The 20,772-nt window shown below is 40.7% G+C and overlaps 2 protein-coding genes across 2 annotated transcripts; both read left to right on the forward strand.

The window, feature by feature from the left end:
- The first annotated feature begins 583 nt into the window (after window positions 1-583).
- Window positions 584-9,646, forward strand: LOC130179423 (mitochondrial import inner membrane translocase subunit TIM44-like). The gene is made up of 13 exons (XM_056392383.1): window positions 584-699; window positions 2,144-2,248; window positions 2,473-2,637; window positions 2,796-2,876; window positions 3,208-3,357; window positions 3,668-3,801; window positions 3,899-3,984; window positions 4,306-4,398; window positions 4,675-4,799; window positions 5,504-5,554; window positions 5,689-5,778; window positions 5,921-6,031; window positions 6,363-9,646. Exons 1-13 carry the CDS (start codon window positions 670-672, stop codon window positions 6,480-6,482), a joined length of 1,341 nt encoding a protein of 446 aa, XP_056248358.1. The 5' UTR covers window positions 584-669; the 3' UTR covers window positions 6,483-9,646.
- A 3,622-nt stretch (window positions 9,647-13,268) lies between these two features.
- LOC130179122 (cortexin-1) lies at window positions 13,269-18,440 on the forward strand. The gene is made up of 2 exons (XM_056391891.1): window positions 13,269-13,427; window positions 15,954-18,440. The coding sequence occupies exon 2, from the start codon at window positions 16,658-16,660 to the stop codon at window positions 16,931-16,933; it is 276 nt and encodes a 91-aa protein (XP_056247866.1). The 5' UTR covers window positions 13,269-13,427; window positions 15,954-16,657; the 3' UTR covers window positions 16,934-18,440.
- The last annotated feature ends 2,332 nt before the right edge of the window (window positions 18,441-20,772 follow it).

The raw sequence follows: 20,772 nt of genomic DNA on the forward strand, positions 1-20,772 counted from the left end.
GTCCCCCCAAATGAAACAGATTTGAATGTAACATCGTAAATTAAAATCATAGTGGTCCATTGAGTCAGTGACAATTAAGTGTCAGCTAAATAATGATAAAATAGATTAAAGTTTTTTTCCAATAAAGTTTATTAGAGAACCAAGACCATGTACATACAAGTGTACAATAACATATTGTATAAATTGCAAACAGGAGTTAAATAAAACCAATGACACAGGAAGTTGACTACACAAACCATATCAGCAAGCATCACCAAAAAACACTAGAGGACATACAGACACTATATATTTTCACAGCTTTTCGGTTTGCAGGACAACCAGTAATAGCCATTTTAATTTCATTTTACCAGCCAGAGCAGGTTTATTATTTGAAAATGTACACTTATGGATATAAGATTTACCATAATTATTATAAAATGCATCTATAGAACAAGTGTCTCAAGTGGTCTGATTTGATTTGTTTAGGGAGACCGTTGTGTTGTATGAAAGCACGACGTGTATTTATTTATTTATTCATTTATTCTCTCTTTTTTGGGGGTGGATTTTCCCTTTAAAGTCGTGCTGACAGCTGGCACCGCCCCCCTGTCCACCAGCTCTGCTCCTATTCGTTGAGCGGAAGGTCACCTGCTCCAGCTACACACGTGCTGCTCAGCGCATTTCAAGATCAAGATGGCAGCCTCGGTGTGTCGGTGCTACGAGGTAAGACTCATTCATGCCCTTCATTGCAGCTCCCAAGTCTCCAGCGGATGATGCGGTGAAGGGAGAAGGCGCAGACGGCTTCGCAGTTCGACCTTTCCCGCGCGGTTGTGTTGAAGAGAGGAAGCAGAGTGTTTTTCATGCAGATAGAGCGCGAGATGTCCGTTAGTAAAGGCCTGGTTGATTCAGACGCACGGCACAGCTTCTCCTCTCACTAAAAACGTTTGATATTTACGTTTTGGTTTTGGATTTGTAGGAGGAAATATATCCGTGTGTCTGGGTTTGAACCGGGTTACATTTGGTCTAAAGTGAGCCTGTAAGACTCACGTAGACAGGCATCGAGCCATTGTTTCACTGACCAGTGGTTATAAAACATAACAGGTATCACAGGTTAAATAATCACAGTATAACACTTAATCTCTTTTTTCGGTTAAGACTGACGTTACAGCAAATTCTGTGACCCATCAGATTCTGAGACCGGACTGGGAATTGAAGGTATCTTGTCAGTGCATACAGTTTTATCATAGTTAATCACAGAGTGTACTGTGGCAGCTGTTACCAAACATGGTGCCCTCACAGATTTTGTCCTGTGTGTGACCTACCAGATTCTGTTATATGTATGCAAAAGTTTGAGCAAATTACCTAATTTATTGATTGTTAAAGTAAAGAGGCTCATTTAGATATGAAATGAAAATAATATGAAAATAATATCTGTTTGATGCAGGGATTGTATTTAAAAAAATCAACAAAGTAAGGAATTTTCTTTTTGCAAACAGCTGTGCTGAAGGATAAACTGTATGAAATAGAATAGACAAAGTGTTGGCCAAATATTGCCAGGTGTGGTGCTCTACAGACCTATGTGCTACAGTTACAGCTATCAAAATATGTGATTCTCTCTGTATCTAACATCTGTATATTATAGTCACAGTTTTAGTTAAATGCTATCAAAATGTATGACCCTATCTGAATACGGGGGTGCCATTTTTAGTAAAAACCCATCAAAGTAAGGAATGTGATAAAGTAAGTTAAAAACACTGGCAGTGGTGATACAGCTGAGATTCCAAACAACGAACACAGATGCTTCCTCACAGGTGTCCTGCCATGATCTGTGACGTGTCTTTCGTCATGTCTTGGATGAGATTGGAAGAGGAAAACATCCAAGTGGTTTTCAAATGGCACAGACGATCAGAGCTTCAGTCTGCTAAGATGGCTGGATGTTTTAATAGGAAAAGTAAATGCTCTAGGCCCGACTGCTTGACTCCTACAGCGAAGGCTCTGGCAACTCGGTTATGATGTGTGTGGCATTTTCCTGTTGTATGTCTTTGCTTGTTATTGTGGGGGCAATACTCATTAGTAGCTCATTAACCACCTTTCATTGATTGTGCTTTCACTGCAGTGTTGGCAGAGCTGATATTTGTTAGTAACGGTGACTTTCTCTTCATTGCAGCTGGTTGGCAGACGTGCCTTGGCCCTGAGCTCCCGGTCTCTGGTCTCCTCAGTGTGGAGAGGAGATGCATACACGTTACACAGGAACCCTGCTGCACCTGTGCAGGTAAACACCAACAGCTCCCATTCACTTTTAAGTTGCACATACTCATTTATTTTCGTAATTATCTTATTTCATACTAAATAGTACATGGACTCTGGTATATTCCTTCTTTCAATGTCCCAGAAAGATAAAGAGCTGCTTCCCAGTTGCAACATGTGGATAATCTGTTTGCTCTACCTTCTGTCTGTCCTTCCAACTGAAGTCCTACTTTCTGTTTGTCTCACTAGGTTCGATATGCTTCGGGACGTAAAGGTTTCTTCGGGGAGTTTGTGGATAACCTTCGTCAGGAGTTAAGTAAGAATCAAGAGATGAAGGAGAACATAAAGAAGTTCAGAGAAGAGGCCAAGAGGCTTGAGGAGTCTGATGCTCTCCAACAGGCCCGCAAGAAATATGTAAGAACATTATTCAGGCCATCACTGATTTTATATCTAGCAATATTCTATAGATACGACATATTACATATTAAACCTTTTATTTAACACTTACTTTTTTCTTTTTCTTTTTTGCAACATGCAATTATTTGTTTTGATTTTTTTCTTTCTTTCATTAGAAATCTATAGAGGCCGAGACAGTGAAGACTTCAGAGGTGTTTAAGAAGACCTTAGGCTCCCTGTCAGAGACTGTCAAAGAGGTAAGGTATCAGCACTTCCTCTGGTTTGTCATATTTTTACACAGTGCTTTGGCCACTGAGCCTTCATACCTGAACACACTGAACAAAATCTATACATATAGCCATGTCATACCGGATTCATTATATCTTTGATGGACAGCTCCAGTTTGGAATTTTTGTGCTTTTGTCTAATTAAATGCTTTTCCCCTGTGACTCAGTTACACAGCCACATATTTGATATTCCAATATGAAAATATTAGATGTCAAAAACTCACAGTCTTTAATTAGCAAATAAACTTGTCCATTTAACTTCTGGAAAAGTCACGCAGGTTTTCTGTCATTGGGACTATAGGGTCTTGAGGAGGTGAGTCGCACTGACATCGGGAAGAAGATCAAGGAGGGTGTGGAGGAGGCAGCCAGGACGGCCATGCACTCTGCCGAGTCTGTCTCTAAAGGAGGAGAAAAACTGGGCAGGACCAGCGCGTTCAAGGCCATCTCACAGGTTAGTAATAAAAACAAAAACGCAATGCTGGTTAAAGCTGATTTGCTTTGCATCACTGATGGCGGAGCATCTCATTTCATCATCATCTCACCTGTACTGTACCTGTACATGTACTGTGAATTGAGAATGTGATTTGTTGGTGGAGAAAGTAAGTGCATAATATCAGAATGGCCAACGTTCAACAGTCAATACGCAACATACTAAAACCTAGACTGCAGACTGTGTCCTGTACTGAACAGTTTGGAGTAAATACTTTACAAGAACTATTACACCCCGGTTTGAATCAGAGTCTGTGCGTCTGTCTCTGTAGAGTGTGGAAACCATGAAGAAGGAGATAGATGTGGGTGATGCCGGCCCGTACAGGGCTCCCTCTCAGCTGAGGAAGAGAAGTGATTTCTCCTCTAAAGGAGCAGACAGCGACTCCAGAGTGTTCGAGGCCAATGAGTGAGTTGTTACTCAGACTTGCTTTTTCATAGCACCAGTTGTTGTAAACATCTCTATTAATGTGAGTGATTTGTGTGTGTGTGTGTGTGTGATGCAGAGAGGCTATGGGTGTGGTTCTCCACAAGGATTCAAAGTGGTACCAGCAGTGGAAGGACTTCAAGGACAATAACGTAGTTTTTAACAGTAAGAAAATCCCATTTATTTATTAGCTTGGATACTGTGGAATGAGTGTTATATAATAGCTCACCTACAGTATGCACGTGTGTAATTTCCTTTGAAGGCAGCAGGTGGCACCAGATTCTTTGCAGTAGATTGCACAATAATCTACTACAGTTCAGGCATCAGGTGAGTGGCCCTTGTGCCCTCACAGGTGCAGATTTTATCCACCATTGTCCCTGAAAAACACCTGTGTGTGTGTGTGTGTGTTTGTGTGTGTGCATGTGTGTAAATGTTTTTGTTAAACAATTTATCCTCAGCTATGTATTCCCTTTTTGTTTCCTACAGGATTCTTTGAGATGAAGATGAAATATGATGAAAGCGACAATGCCCTCATCAGAGCATCCAGAGCTGTCACTGACAGAGTCACTGGTTTCCTAGGTAATGCACCCACATCGTTGATTTTACAGTTTCTTGTCATTATCATGATTTTATATATCTTTATCCTGGACTAAAAAGAACGTTATTATTATTAACCTGAAATCTTGTTTCGTAGTCCATAGACCATAAATGACATGCTCTATGTTGTGGTCATAGTCTGCTTTTAGATAGACAGAAGCAGATAGAAGAAATCATAAGCAAAGTATATTTCATGTGGAGTGCTGAGTGATCGCTTTGTTGTTGCCGCTGCTGATGTTGTTGGTGTTTGTTTTCCAGGCGGTCTCTTCTCCAAGACAGAAATGTCAGAGGTGCTGACAGAGATCGTGAAGGCAGACCCCACCTTTGACAAAGACTCTTTCCTCAAACAGTGTGAGAAAGACATCATCCCTAACATACTGGAGGTAAACAGACTCTCTCTCTCTCTCTCTCTCTCTCTCTTTCTCTCTTTCTCTCTTTCTCTCTCTCTCTCTCTCTCTCTCTCTCTCTCTCTCTCTCTCTCTCTCTCTCTCTTTTTTCAGTACTTTGGTATTGAAATATTTCAATACTGATGTTTTTTTTTTTTTTTTTTTTTACTCCAGTCTAGAGGAGAAGTCACAAAACTTGTGACTTCTTCTGTTAGAATTATTAATAGGTTTCAAAGCAAACTGAGCAGCAAAATACAAATTATTGATGTTAGGAAACACTCTTTCTTCACAGTCACAGAATAAAAGCTGATTACATATATATATATATTAGAGAGAGAGAAACAAGGAATTTGTGTTCATATTTAAATCAACTAAGCCAGTGATTGATTCAGGCAGGTAGTTGGCAGCTACATCAGTTAGAAAGTGGTCTACGTCACCTAATTGCATCAAATGTGGTTTAATGGAGTCAAGAGCCGTTGCGATCTAGGCTGCAAATAGCACTCCGCACTCCATCTTTCCCTGCGACTTCATGGTTGCTTGCTGTTTACATTTTTAAAACTTGGTTTGAAAGTACAAGTTATATTAATTTAACTGTAATAAGCAGAATTTGCTAGTTACAGTTACAAAAGTCGAGCACATTACCTAAGCTTAATCAGGAAACACTAAATATTTATAATGCCTTGTCACTGTCCCTTCTGCAGGCTATGATCCGTGGAGAGCTGGACGTGTTGAAAGACTGGTGCTATGAAGCTGTAAGTGAGACACTTTCACCTCTGCATCTGTATTTAATTAACCTAAAATGTTGGTCCGTCCATTTCAGCTGGCATACAGGTGTGTCCATGTGCCATTTTTCATGCCAGATGTGTTTTCTTGTGCCTGTCCTCAGACATACAGTCAGCTGGCCCACCCCATCCAACAGGCCAGAGCGCTCGGGCTGCTCTTCCAGTCCAAAATCCTTGACATTGATAACATAGATGTAAGTGCCTTTACAATCAAATGTCTAAAGTAATACCTGTAATTATCTTTTCTTTACTTTTCCCAATGTCTGTACACTAACCCTTGTTAAGTGTGTTCCCCTCATTTAATTTGTTCGTTCTTTGTCTCTCCCTGCCTTGTAGTTAGCGATGGGCAAGATGATGGACCAGGGCCCAGTGTTGATCATCACCTTCCAGGCTCAGGTCGTCATGGTGATCCGCAGCCCCAAAGGGGACATTGTCGAGGGAGATCCGGTCAGTCAGCTCATCACTGCTGCACCAGAATAGTGAATGTGAAAGTTATAATTAGTCATGTCGGGGAAAGCGACTTGAAGGTTGAAATTAGATCAGCACTCAATAACGTTCACACCCATGTTTATTAGTCTGAATTTCCCTGGTTTGAAGTAGCAGTAACCACCGGCTTGTTTTACTTCATGCAGCTAATGCACCAGTGTTAATAGTTCTATATGAATTAACGTATTGCATATATTCTGTCTAAGAAGTTGCATCATACATCCTCATCACAAGCCAAGTCAGAAAGACACTTAATTTATCCTGACCCTCTGCTCTTCTCCTCGCTCAACAGGAGAAGGTGTTGAGGATGATGTATGTTTGGGCGTTGTGTCGTGACCAGGAGGAGCTGAACCCCAGCGCAGCCTGGAGACTGCTGGACATCTCCGCCTCCAGCACCGAGCAAGTCCTCTAGGAAGGAGGAACGCAGGTGAAAAGGTCCACGTGGGAAACATGAACTGAGAACAGGGACAGAAGATACAAGGACGTGCCTGGAATACCTGCACATACTGACTCGTATATTTATACATTAACATCTGAGGGCAGAGAATCCTGCTGTTACGCCACAGACTGTATTCACACACAGTATATATATATATATAGTCATCCACTCTAAGGAGTGAAAATGAACAAGGAGATAAAATACCGGTGTACGTGATATATCCATTAGAAAACTATCCATTAGAAAACTGTGTTCACCAACATGTGTGTGTAGTCTCTTGCACTGGTTAGGTCAGTGTTTGGGTCTCCTTGTGGACTGTGTAAAAACATGTACACTATAATATATTATTGACATAGATAGAACTTTTTCACCAACTGGCTAAAAGAGGAGCCTGTGCCATTTCCCCCATTGTATCACCCAGTGGTACAGTCAGGCCATACCCGCCTGGTGGCTGCATCCAGGACTCGTTTGGAAGAGAAAAAAAAAAACGTCATAGTGCCTGTGACTTCACCCATTGGTCTCGAGGGGGACGTTTGAACAAGGACCATTAACTACTGGTGTAAGGTTTCATGCTCACCGCTGTCTTTGTCAAGTGATGTACACAGAAAATTCAAATTTGGCCAGCAGCATGGAGCCTTGTTGCAGCAACCAACATTGCTGGGTGGGGCAGCACGAGAGACCTTTTTCATTAGAGCAAACGGGTCCCATGCTTCAAGTTAACAAGGCAGTCTATCAGTTTTCTTGACAAAAGGTCTACTCAGCCTTTGAAAGCAGTGGTATTATGCCTTCTGTGGATCTGGAGGGAGCTTTCTAAAATCTGATAAAATAACGCTTATTATATTATCTATATGTCCATAGAGTAACCTTGCATTAGGCTGGAGACTTTTTTAAACAGACAGCCTGTGTTACGAACTGAGACTGTGGAGCTTGAAAGAAATTAGCGTTTATCTAGCAGGAAGGCTTGAACAAAAGATTTCAGGCATCCAGTGTTTTTTTTCAAGCTTGACCCCATACTGTGGATGAAAAGTCTGGGTATCTCAACCGTTGCTGCCTCAATTTCAAACATTCAGTTTAGAAATATGTCTCTTGAGGGTCTCCCAACTTGATGGAAGTGTAATACTTAATCCCTAAAGTACCATTTTAAGCCTGAATCGCAAACAGTACTTCCTGCAACTAGATTTATAATTTGCCTGTATCTGTGAGGGTCTTCAACTATGCAGACACCCAGTGTAATGTAAACACACCTGCATGTCTACTGTCTGTATATCCTTTAGTGTGACCCCTTAATCAAACAAAACATGATTACATGTTTCTAATCGCCACAGAAACACTCAAAAGTGGAGGTGAAATTAACTAATAAGACGCTGTTAGAGAGAAAACGTTGTGGTTGCTGCTGCTTGGTTCCTGCCGGCATCAGAAATGTATCAAAAACTAGATACCTGTGCAACAAGTAAGATGAAGTTTAAACCCTGTAATAGCTGTAGCTCAGAGCGCCCAATGCACTACAACTTGAAAAACCACAAGCAACCGGTACAGTACATTTTGGTTTCGCGATTTGCAGTGCATTAGACTCTGATTCACCATCAGAAGAAATGTATCTAGCTATCAATGAGCTTTTAACTCCTTATAATATATCAAATGTCCAGAACTGCTTCTCTGTAAGCTTGGGTGGGACCACATTCAACTATCGTCATCAGGGCAGCTTTATTGTTTGAGAATCATTTGCCATCTCATGTTGCACATTTTTCAGCTGTTGTCTTATTATCTGACTGTTTGGTTCACTGTTGTGTGCGTGGCATTTCTAAGGGGTAAAGCACTGAAGATGAAACCTCGAATGAATGACCTCATGACTGTACTCTTGTGTTGACTGTTTTTGACATTTATACTGTGTGACCATGCGGGTCTCTACTCGCATGTCACTGAATATTGAACACGTTGTGATTGATTACTGTATGTCTTTTCTTGACTCATTCACCTAGAAAGACGTCCATACCTGTGAGGAGAAGTTGATCTCCTGATGATTAAATGCCATTAATGGTCAAACCATGTGAGATGGTTTGTTACTAACGGCACTAAAATTCATGAGTATCCCTGACAGTCACGCCGTGCTTGACTCTCATTCTCTTCGTCCTGAGTCTCTGTGTTTTGCTGATGATGCGTTATCCACTACATGGTTGTGTTATTGAGAGAAAGAAACAAGATGAATTATGCAGCTGAATTTTTCGCCACACTCAGGGGCGAAAAATTAAATCTGCCAAACAGGGCAACGCTCACCATAAAATGTGCACTTTGAATCAAAACCTGCAGTGAAAGAGTAGGCAGGTATATTACTCTTATACAATTTATTTGGCACATTCTTTCTGCCCAGAGGACAAACCTGTTCCACGTTGGGCACTTCATGAGCTTCCCTACGGTGCCACTACGAGCCAAAATGTTATTGTTTGCACACAAAATACTATTTCTCATTATTTAAAGTTGAGATTGCCAAGATGTCTATACAGCCTTTCCTCCAGCATCACCGTAAGGAGAAACTTTTATAGTGTTTGTTCTATGCAACACTTTAACATCGTGGGCTATAATGAGCTTAACGGCCTGGTCATTTCTGTATATTAACGAATGCACAAATATGCTCCAGTCAGTCAACTGAGTAAGAGTTTTACAGGTTTAGTCTATCTATTAATGTATTAGATTATTTTTCTTTCTACTTGATCGGAATAAAGAAGAAATTAACAATTCTTCAGATTGGTGTACAACGAGTCACAGCTTCCTAACTTGTTAGAATATTTAAAAGAAATAAATCTGTTGTGTCGTTCATGGTTTAGGAAATCGGAGGGTTTGCTTGTTCTTGCCACATTTTCCCACGATTAAGAGAAAATTATCTGCACTGCACAGTGTATATGCATTTTGGAGATTTACGCATTACATCCATCTTTCAACTACATTCATGATTTTATCTTTGAGTTGACCAAAGAGAAATATTCACCAGTTTTTCTATTTTTATCCATTAATATGTTTATCTGCAGAATAAAGAGCACTGTATTATGATTTGCTTCGTCCAAGCTTTCTCCGAGTCAGCAGCTTTGTATGCATTGTGTGTGGTTGTGTTCACAAGAGAAAATTAAACTCTGCACGCTGTGTGTGTGTGTGTCCTTTGTTTTCTCATTTTAAAACTGACATGCTTTGATAGATGCCCATGCATCTGGCCATTGACGCTGGTTGATAAACCTATGGATTTGGCAGTATAGGGATGATAGATCAGGCTTTAAATAACGCATGTCTGTAGATTCACACACAGGGCCAATATATGTGGGACCTCATCCCACTGCTGTCTGCTGTGATGAATGACTAGGGACGTCCCTATACTAACTAGCCTCCTTCGCTTTTCCAAAATCCACTCTCTTCTCTTGACTCTGACTGAAGCGTGCTGAGAGTGCATGTCTTGTGCAAACCACCATAAGCTCAATCAAAGTTAATCCTTGTTAATAAATGGTGTCATTATCAAGTTTCCGCAGCACATTTTCACCTACTTTCTTTTTTAATGTGCAGCACAAGTTATCAGTAATTAAATCACATGTTAGAGTAAAATCATCCTCCTGGAAGAAGTCCGTGTTTTGCCCTCTGACCAGGGAGTTGGTTGGATGCACAAACACAACAGCCTGCGAGGAGGAAAGGCCTTGGAGGCAGTGCTGCACTTTGCTTTATCCACTACCCTAGTTATTACAGCACCTTCTTGGTGTCACGCGACCATGTATATACTGCACCAACATATGCTTTAGCCTTCAAAGGCTTTCAATGCAATGTATGCAGTAACATCAGTGCATTATGTAAGAGGGTATTTATATGTCCTGTAATTCATATTGCTTATTTGGATACTTCCATTTATCTTTGTGACTGTCTTGAAAAATATGGTTTGATCAGAAGCAACATACTTTTATGACACAGTTTGTGATTTGACTCCAAAATAAACTATATTTAGGGATTCTCAGTCCTGAGTGAACAAGTTGATACAAAGGGAAACCTTTGCTTGTACTCGGCATGCGGCACAGTCCTTGTTCAATGGACAGACATATATAAAAAATTAAAAAAATTAATAAATATATAATATAAATATACAAACACAAACATAAATAGACATAGTGGACATAATAGCACAGATATGAGAAAGCGCAAGTGACCGACAAGCTAGTTTTCACATGGCTCAAGGTTTTACCAACCTAGACTCACCTGCTGCCATGAGGCCCAGGTATCCTATAGCGATGACCTATATCTGCTCCCTGAACCACAGCTTGACCTCCGAGTGTACCATCTAAGGATAGGTAATGGAAATGTTGAATTTCATAACCTTGCAGGTTGGAGACTTTTATCAATTATGACCCCAGCGGGAGACCTGCTGGAGCAGTGCTCAGTGTGATTTGATTATGAGCCCCATCAGGACAGTGTTACAATCCACCCACTATTAATTAAACCTACCGGGAGATCCCATGTGGCCTCAGGCAGGGGATATGTGGATGCATACGAGCTGCAGTCTGTCCCAGTGTTTGTACACTTTTAATTGTGTCAATTAATTACTTCTCACAGTGAGTATCTGGAGCTTAGCCACGGGTGCAGTCAGGTTGCACCACTTATTTTGTTCTGCATCTTGATCATGTAATTTCCTGCAGCTCAGCAAAACTTGCAGTGCAGCTTGATGTAAGAAATCCCTTTATCCAACCTTATAACCCAGTCATTCTCCTGGAAAATGCAAACCATGGGACTTCCTTCATATTATAAACATTCAGAACAAAATTCAGTTTGTGGTGATATGAGAGAAAATGCTAATTTATTTAGCAATATGCATAAATGAAGTACAATATGAATTCAAACACACAGGCCTCTTATAATGTTAAATGGTGTAATGTGTCACAGCCCCTCTGTTACTGCTACATTTCCCCAGTGTTTCCTGTTTGTTTTCCCTGTCTGTTTCCCTGTGTCTCCTCCTCTTTGTGTGGGTGTAGGTGTGTGTTTCTCAGCGGGGGCGTGGCGCAGCGCTGACTACCTGGCACACCTGTTTCTCATCACTCATCAAGCTCTGTGTAAGAACCCCGGCTCTACACTCACTCGTCGCCAGATTGTTCCGCTCTCAATGTGGTAGCTCTCCGGGCCACCGTCGGTCGCGTGAAAGAAACCTTATTTCATCGCTTGTTGTTGTTTTTTGGGGAAATACTCGCCGGTGTCTCTCCTCACTTCAGTCACTGCCTGAATCAATGTTGTGCCTGCTCCTGCTGAAGATCCACCGCCATTACCTGCCGCAGTACTCACCTGTCGTGTCCACGCCGAATACTCACCTGCATGCTTTCCACTTCCGGACGCCACAAGCCTCCACCTGTATCACCTGTGGCTGATAGGGGAGACCGGGTATGATTGTTACATGGGGTCAATTGTAACACAACCAATTTCACCAAACGTTGATAAGCAAGGAGTCATGTGATTATTTCAGTGTTTACCCACTTCCTCCCCGATCCCACATGCTGCTTGTCAGGGCTGGAAACAGACGCATGCAGATTCTGTAGAGAAAAAAATGATTTTGGGGTTAGACCACACTCGATGGCTGAACTGCCTCATTTATCACTGATAACAGACCCATGCCAGCAAAAACTACATCTAGGCACTTGGAGAGATGTACAAAGTATATGGATATCTGATTTTGGATGTATCTGAAGAATAATAATAATAACCATGTGTGGTATCTGAAGGCAACTAAACTAAATAATTCACAAATTTGGGAAATAAGGCATGAATATGGCCGCAGTTTCTATTCTTGAAACGCAGCACTCTGTAATATGAAACATCAGTTTCATGAAGTTAGCTGCATTTCACCTTGTCCAACTAACTACTTGTTAACATGCAAAGAAGTGAGTAGCACTGCGGCAGCAGCAAAAGGTAGGGAAAAAGAAAACTGCTAATCTCAAAACTCTTTGACCAAAATGTATTTGTATCAAAAAAATACTGAAAGCTGACATGGATTTCCAATTTTGTTTACTTACTTCTTTTCAAAAGTATTCTAATTGAATTTAAAATTAAACATTCATGATTCTAACTTGTAACGAAGGAACACCTTGTATTTGACATCAACTCACAAGGTCTGTCATATTGTTGGAGTTTAGTTGGTGCCATTTGTAGTAAACAAATGTGGATACTTTGCATAAATGTTGGAGAACTCTAGCTAAAAAATTAAGTGAGTTATAGGTACTGAAGAGAAAAGTATCACAACCATACCAGGTCTCCCCTACTTTGGATTCTTGTTACTAACCGAAACATCTCAGAAATAAAAGCTGTTGAAGTTTATATCAACAAAAAATATAGTTCTCACCCATTTTTTTTTTTTTTTTTTTTTTTTTAAAGGTGTGCAAAAGTTATTCTTATTTAAATAGGACCCTTCTTAGAAAACTATAGAAGTATTATTTGAGAATGATAACGGCAAGATAGAAACTAATTGGCACTATATGAAGATACCATATTGGCTGCATGGCTATAAGGGCCCCTCACTGTCCATGTCCCACGCTGTCCTCTTACATAATGCAAAAGCCACATACAACTCTCAGTGCTTTACTCATTCAGACGAAAAGATTATCTGTACAGACTGGACAGGGGAAGTCGTTAAGTGGGCAGGGAGAGAAAGGAAGGAAGGGAGGGGAGGAAGGGAGGGAGGGAGGGAGGGAGGTGGGGCGGCTCCCTCAAAAAGAGAAGACTTTAAAGCCCCTGACAGAGCAGAGCAGAGGAGGTGCTGCGGGATGTGACAAGAGTTCAGAACTGAAGCAGGCTGAGCGAGCCGGGAGCTGTCCGCGGTGCTGAACATCTGCTGCAGCTGCTGGACCATCATCATCATCATCCCTCTGTGTCTCTGATGACATGTCCTCACCTGTGACACCAGCCAAGAGAGTAAGTTCTCTAATCTGATTATCCTCCTCAGATTGTCACTGGATTGATGCCACAATCATCCTGTTGTTTGTTTGAAGAACTTGTGCATGTAACTTTGTGCTGTTGTGTAACTTACATGTCACATAATACCATGTGATCATTGTTGGTTCAGTCCTCTGTGGAAAATTCATATCAACAGTGTTTTAAAAGAATAAACACATTTAATGGATCCCTTATTTAGACAGGGATAATTCTGCTAACAACCACAGTATCACAATAAAACAGGCAATATTAATGTATTAAAAAAAAAAAAAGGAGCTTGTGCTTTCTTTTCCACAGTTAAATTAGCCACTGAAAAATATTAGCTGTATACTCACTGACAGATTCATCTCTGTTCTTTGTGCAAACCTTTCACAATAGGTAGGTAGTTCTACGCACTGCTGTTGCTGCATGTTGTTAGATAATGTCCTGCATTGTTGTGATCTTACAGTGCTGTAGTTTAAGATGTTTGAAAAGAAGATAAATGAATTAAGTCATCTGGTTCCTCCTGTTTCCCTTTTTAATAGCAGATAGACAAAAGTTTAAAATGCCTGTCTTTAAATCTCTGAACTGATTTCACTAAGTTCTGTGATATATACATTTTATTGCGTATTGCGTAAACATTAGAAAGTTAGAAAGTCTCTGGGATGATATAAGCAGAGATCACTACCAGCAGGGAAAAAAAAGTTTTGTGTATGCTGAAATGTTGCATGAGGTTATTCACCGAACATTTTTAGATGTCATACAAAAGTTAGACAACAGAGTTCACTGCATTAACTGGATAATTGGCCTGTTGTTTTTGTTTTTTTAGGCTGGCAGGCCTACATACAGGGTTTACTTTATCTTTTCCGACAACACAATTTCACAGTTTTTATTTGAAGAAGTCCTTGACATTTTCAAAGCTGCTGTCATAATCCACAGGTATAAATGGGAGGTATAACAGTATAACAGCCATGAGGAACGCCATATGTCACTGTATGTGCACTGTCGTCAGTATTCATTGGCTTGGCTGTTTTGTGCTTTTGTAAATCTTACTTTTTTATTGCTGTTTTTAAATGGAAAACCGTGATTGTTTTTATGAAATTTTTCCCCATTTCACTTCCAATCAGGAGTCCGGTAATTAAAAATTAAGTTTTTACTTGTTTTTTTTTTCTGTTTGTGTAAATCAGACATGGTCAGTGTGATTTATCTGCTGCTTAGGAACCAAAGCAGGTCTCTCAATGAGGATCGATGAGCCATGAAATTGATGTTGCTCATTCTTTTATATATCATTCAAAACTGTATTTGCTTTGCTTCACAATGCAGCCATCCATCCCCGGCCGCAGCTCTGTGGTGTTTATGTGTTCCTTATGACCTTGGTTTAACCCTGCCGAGATTTTGAGTGACCTGGAGACACAGTGACCTCCCACGTCACCCAGATCTGCCACGGCTTCACATATATCTGCTGTTTGCTTGTGAGTGAGAATGAATTTTTGAAATTTAGTGCTTCGTTTGACTCATTGATTTATAAGAGAAAGTAGGTGTAGGGATAGAAAATGCTGGAGCATAATTAATGTCATCTACTGCCACTTTATTCTGCCACTCCTACTTCATGGGAAAAGTGATATTACCATTAGTCGTATAACTAATTAAACAGCGCTAAACGTTAATGTGCAGCTGCTAATTTCCAGTTAGCAACCTTTAGCTGCATTAGCAACCTTGTTGTCAGTGTTTTACACTTACTGACTTATGCCTGTGTTATCCTGTTGTGTAAACTTCATGGCTACTTCATGGCTCTCTATTGACTATTGATTCTGTCTTGTTCGTTTAGCTCCCTTTCCCTCTGTACACACAGCTGATGTAATCACAGGCCATTTGATAATTGATACTGAGGCTGGCAGTTTCTTTCATTAGGACTTCAAGTCCCCTATTAAAGCTTCACTCGGCCCTTTAGTTCCATCATCTGGAGAGCAGGGGAAGCTATCAACGTGTCTTTGCAAGGATCGGCGGGGTGGCAAGGAGGGAGTCGAAGCCTCCTGGAATAGAATCTGCTGACTGGGGAGTGCACCTAGCGCAGGAAATGTCTCTCCACTCCTCGGCCCATTAAAGAGAGGCTACTGAGAGTGTTTCTGTTCAAGAGTGCAGCAACTCTCCGAGGGTTTTCTCCACATATTTCTCCTCCGTCATCAGTGTCTGATTTATTTATCTTGTACTATGCTGTACCTGAGTTCAGGAGAGAGATAGTGCCTCTGCCTCGTCTCTGTTATGATCTAGCAAGAAAGATTAGAGGACTGGACAGGGTGTCTAATAACAGTTTTACAGCAAGATGTGTGTTGGCAGGGGCGATTCTAGGGGCTGTGGAACCCCTGAAAACATCTCACTTGGGGCACTGAAACAGTAAAAATCTATAGTCCTTGACATGTTCCAAAGCCCGTGTCTAGCTCTGAACCCCCTGAATCAATCTGACTTTTCCCTCCATTCAGCACTTTGCCTGCTGGTCGTCTTATCTTTGCTTTTTTTCTCTCGTAGGTGTCCTGGTGACTGATTCCCCAAATGAAAGGGTTCCTGGTGACTCAGGATAAAGATGAAGAGATAAAAATAGAACCATTCAAGTGATTTGAATCGTCTTCTGAAGCCCCACAACACGGATCATTTATAGCCTGCAGGCACTTTGATTGATCTATGGAACATCTTCAGCCACTCGACTGAGATTTATACTTCACTTTGTAATTACAATAAAGCGCCCTCTAGGGCTGCTATTGAATGACACTTAAATATTGACAAAGAAACCGAGGACAAATGATTGAAGTTGAAGTGGTGAGCTCGGCTTTTGTATTGTTAGCCTATCTTGAGAGTGTATGTGTAAGAAAGAGAGAAAAAGATAGAGGGACACGTGAAGAGCAGCCAGTACAATCGAATCAAACATCGCTGAGCGTGCTACAGCTCACTGCTCAGCTCACCAGAGGGCTTATGAATATGTGCTACTGATTTTCCTTGTGTTATTTCTGCTGGAAGAAGTTCTCTGCCCGGTGGTTGTGGGAAACACTGTGGTTGAGTTCAGTGTGTTGGCAGCTGCCAGATTTCACTATGCGGTCTTCATCTTGGGTTTAGAAATCACACTCTGTGACAAAGATGACCCTGCGGTGCCGTGCCATGCCTGATATCATCTGACTGCAAAATAAAACATACACAGTAAAAAGTTTCACCCTTCAAAACATTCCCTCATTCCCAAAATGAGTGACACAAACTACTGGGTTGTGGACTATGAGCTCTCCTCTCCGGCTCCACCTGGGTTCCCCAGGGGCCCGACAGTGCTGCAACCCATGGCAGGGCACCCAGAGCAGGGAACAGCCCTGTGTTTCGTTGGCCTCCTCGTGCTGCTGCTGCTCTTTCTCCTCATTCGCTGCATCCGTATCTTGTTAGACCCCTACAGCAGCATGCCAGCTTCCTCGTGGACGGACCATAAGGAGGGGCTGGACAGAGGACAGTTTGATTATGCACTGGTGTAAAGATGAGGAGGGGGATGCATTTGAAAATCTGGGGAGGTTCTTTTCAGGGACTTTTGATTGATGATGTCTGTTCCATGCTCCACTAAAAGCTTCTGTTTCCAAAGTGTCATCTCCTGAAAATGAAAGAAATGACACTTTACAGTATATCTGTTGTTTTGTTTGGGTAATGGAAACTGTCAGTTGTCCTCTGCGAGATGAGAGTATCAAAACCATAAAACACAAGCTGTGTAATTAGGGAATATAGCGAGCCAGAGAGAGAAGGAATAACACAACAGAAGCCTTGTGTCCATTTTAATTTACAGTAACTACTGTGTTATTGGAGACTCATGGTGTGTATGATGTTACACTGCAGCTTTTATAGTGACAACCACAACAGGAAGACAACGATCAGTATCGCAGCATTACCTTATGACTCCTGTTTATCATGTCATTTTGTAATTGTATAATGTTTTTACAAATCCGAGGGCTGAATTATAAATAGAGAGCAGAGCTGCTGCAGCAGAGGTCCTGATTGAATAAAAGAGAAACTAAATGAGTTTAGGGAAGCCATGGAAGTAATTATACAGAACTAATGCGCACTGTTACTGCAGATTTAGAGACAAGACTGTAAACTTTAGATGTTGATTTATTGTTAAAAAGTTTTTATTTGTTTTAACTTTTTTTTTTTTTTCAGGTACAGCTGAACCAAAAATTTAGAAGATGTCATATTAGTTTCTCTGAAACTGAAAACCTTTTCGTTCATTTTTAATGTGAACCATGCTGGATATTTTGTGATATTTGTATCACCTTTAAGATGATCCTCAGGTAAAATTATTTCTAACTAACCAAAGCCTCCATAATTTGAGGAAATCACTTTATTTACCTCCTGAAATTGAGCTCTAGCTGCTATTTGTATCACTCTATTTTAAATTCAGACTTGTCCTAAATGTCAATCTTTATTTCACTAGAAAATCTAAGAGTCACTAATACATAACAGTTAATACAGCTTATTTTTCTTCGGGTTTTGCTGTTTCATGTCGCCATCCCTTTAAGAGGCTTATGAGGCTCAGTGCGAAGGGTCAGGGCCCTGGCTGAATGTGTCATCTGAAATTATGATTATGAAATGCATGTACACCAACTTCCTCCCCCTAATCCTTTACCCTTAAGCCCCATCCAGCGCATCCCAAAACTGTACAACAGTGCCTGTAGGAACATGGGAAAAGTTATTTTTATTTCGTACCAATGTTGTTTCTGCTCCTTTTGCCACTTGTTTTGTAATATAATTTTTGCCCTTATAATACTATAAAGTCCTTTGAAATGTGGCTCTGAAAAGCTCTTTACAAATAAGGTTTAGTATTGATATTTTACTCATTTGTTAAAAAGTTGTTTGATTCCTCAGTGGTGACCAGAAGACTGTTGTTGAAATACCAAACTGTTGTATATGGTTCTTTGATGTAGACTTAAATTAGATATTTTCCTAAAGTTTCTTTTAAGTGGCATAGAGTTTTTTTTAATGAAATAAAAGCTTTTGTCTGGTTCTGCTTTTAGAAAGTCGAATTACTTTACAGACCTGGAGACACAAGCGCAGCACATGGCACATACAAATATAAAGACGCATAAACTTTTAATTGAGCGCAGACTGTCCACTGCCCCTCAGATCAATATTAGGAAGATTTAGAGCAAATGAAATCAATCGAATAATCAATTGGAAGCTCGTAAAGAAACACAGTCAGTTGATTCACGAGGATCGGCACTCACAGAGTCAGATCAGCCACACCCCCCTCCAACATGAAATATATCCCTGCGCTGAGTGACATAGACCCTCAGGAGACAGACCTGTTTGGAGGAAACAAACATACATACATTGGTCTCAGACCACCTCATGTACATAAGCACAAACTTCATTATGAGAGGCAGGTTTGTCATAAAGCATAAATCATCACAATAAGAATAATACTAAACAAGAGTTTGGGATATTTTAAGTGATTTAGAGCTGAGTAAGAAGGACATGGACTCACATAGCCAAGACTGAGGTTTTCCTTCCTAATTGTTTAAAAACAGTTTCAGTTGTAGTTGTATAGTTTTTATAGTTCCCAAATGGTATTTAATGTGAGCTTTCCCCAAGTTCCATGTTTTTCAGTTTTCTCCTTCCAGGTAGATTTCCTCGAATGTCAGTTTGTGATCACCCTCTCTTCGTAACCTGACCATCTGGTGAGCTGCGACCCCTCCTGGATACTCAGAGAACTACAAGTCGCTGTGGGATCAATTACTGCTCAGAAACACATGAAGAGAGGTTTTTGGTCAAACTCATTCAATCCACTTTTAAGAAAATTCATTTTTGTCTGTTAAGTGTGGATGGTGATAGGGGTGTGAGAGAGACATTAACACACATTGTTAGTCATGCTAACAGTGTGGTTCTGACAGCCTGTTGTTAGAAAGTAATGTCTGTGCTCGCAAAGCTGGCTAACAGAGTCACACTATGCTAACCGCACTAAAACAGGCCTCTACAGTTTTAAGTTTATCAGGCTCCAACAGATGGTTGGAAGCACAGAGTAAAACCCCCACCTCATTAGTCCGGCAATTAACATCACAGATTTGTGCTTCACTGGGTTCCAACAATTTACTTCCTTGATAAACTAACAAAGGCTCTTATTTCCCATCGCCCCCTCACATACTGTATACACACAAACACACACACACACACACACACACACACACACACACACACACACACACACACACACACACACACACACAGCTATGCAAATAAGGCTGAATCAAAAAGAAAAAATGAGCTCAAGCCCAACATGCATGGCAGCTAATGTTCTGTGTTACCATATGTGACACTTACTCTTACTACATATTCTACTACAATTATCATTATTATTATTTATTTGTACAGCATTGATCAAACACAGAAATTGACACATTTTACTTTTGCCAGATATTTAGACTTTTTGAGTAAAAAGTCTGTTACTGTAAAAGGTGGTGTTGCAGGCTCAGCTGAGAACAATAATTCTCACTTTCTTGTATTTCATGTCTGATCTTACAGAAACAAGGTGTCCGTGTTGCCATCTCAATTCATAGACATATAGACAAGACAGGTGCATACAGCATGCAAATACTTTCCTGAATATTTTGAATTATTTTGTGGTAATCATTCAGAAATGCACGTAAACACACATTTGCACATACACAGAACAACCCCCAACCACACATGCACACAAAAACAAAGGTTATACACAGTCCACACCACGACACATGCAAATCATGTTTGCATATCGTTAAACATACACAAACTCTCTCTCACTTTGCTGGGTCCTAATACACAGGCAGTCCTTTACACACATTCATTACACACTTTGCATATAAATGACTAAATAATGCACCAATGACTTAAACATAACACAGCTGTGATCCTGACTGAAATGCTCATCTGCATAACAGTAGTGATGTTATCAGCAGACAGCCTGCTTGTCTCCTGCCACAATACTATCAGCTGAGCGTGTTGACAGAAGAGGAGGGTGGTGGGAGGAGGATTGGCGTGTGTGTCTGTGGCTGTATTGGCATGGATTCAGGAGAAGTGTGTACCTCTGTATGTGTTTTAAGGAGGCGTGTGACATTATTATGCACACACTCACAGAGGTGTGTTTACCTTGAAACTACAAAGTCCTGGAAGCGTCCTGGATTGTTGCTGTGGGTGTAGGATCATTTCTTAGAGAGTGGTAACCTGGGAGAGGGCTGTCATAACCTACAGTGGAGTATAAGGAAATGTAATGAGATATGAGGTTGTTCCTGTTAAAGATGAGTCAATCATTTAATATTTATCACGGAGTACAATTTCTGGCAGATTATAAGGA

The sequence above is a fragment of the Seriola aureovittata genome, chromosome 12 (assembly GCF_021018895.1).
Source record: "Seriola aureovittata isolate HTS-2021-v1 ecotype China chromosome 12, ASM2101889v1, whole genome shotgun sequence".
Lineage (NCBI taxonomy): Eukaryota > Metazoa > Chordata > Actinopteri > Carangiformes > Carangidae > Seriola > Seriola aureovittata.

Bases quoted from the DNA above. Each gene is read 5' to 3' on its own strand.
- LOC130179423 (XM_056392383.1), top strand. From the start codon at position 670: ATGGCAGCCTCGGTGTGTCGGTGCTACGAG. The intron at 700-2,143 runs GTAAGACTCATT...TCTTCATTGCAG, and splicing joins CGGTGTGTCGGTGCTACGAG to CTGGTTGGCAGACGTGCCTT. The intron at 4,800-5,503 runs GTAAACAGACTC...TCCCTTCTGCAG, and splicing joins TCATCCCTAACATACTGGAG to GCTATGATCCGTGGAGAGCT.
- LOC130179122 (XM_056391891.1), top strand. From the start codon at position 16,658: ATGAGTGACACAAACTACTGGGTTGTGGACTATGAGCTCTCCTCTCCG.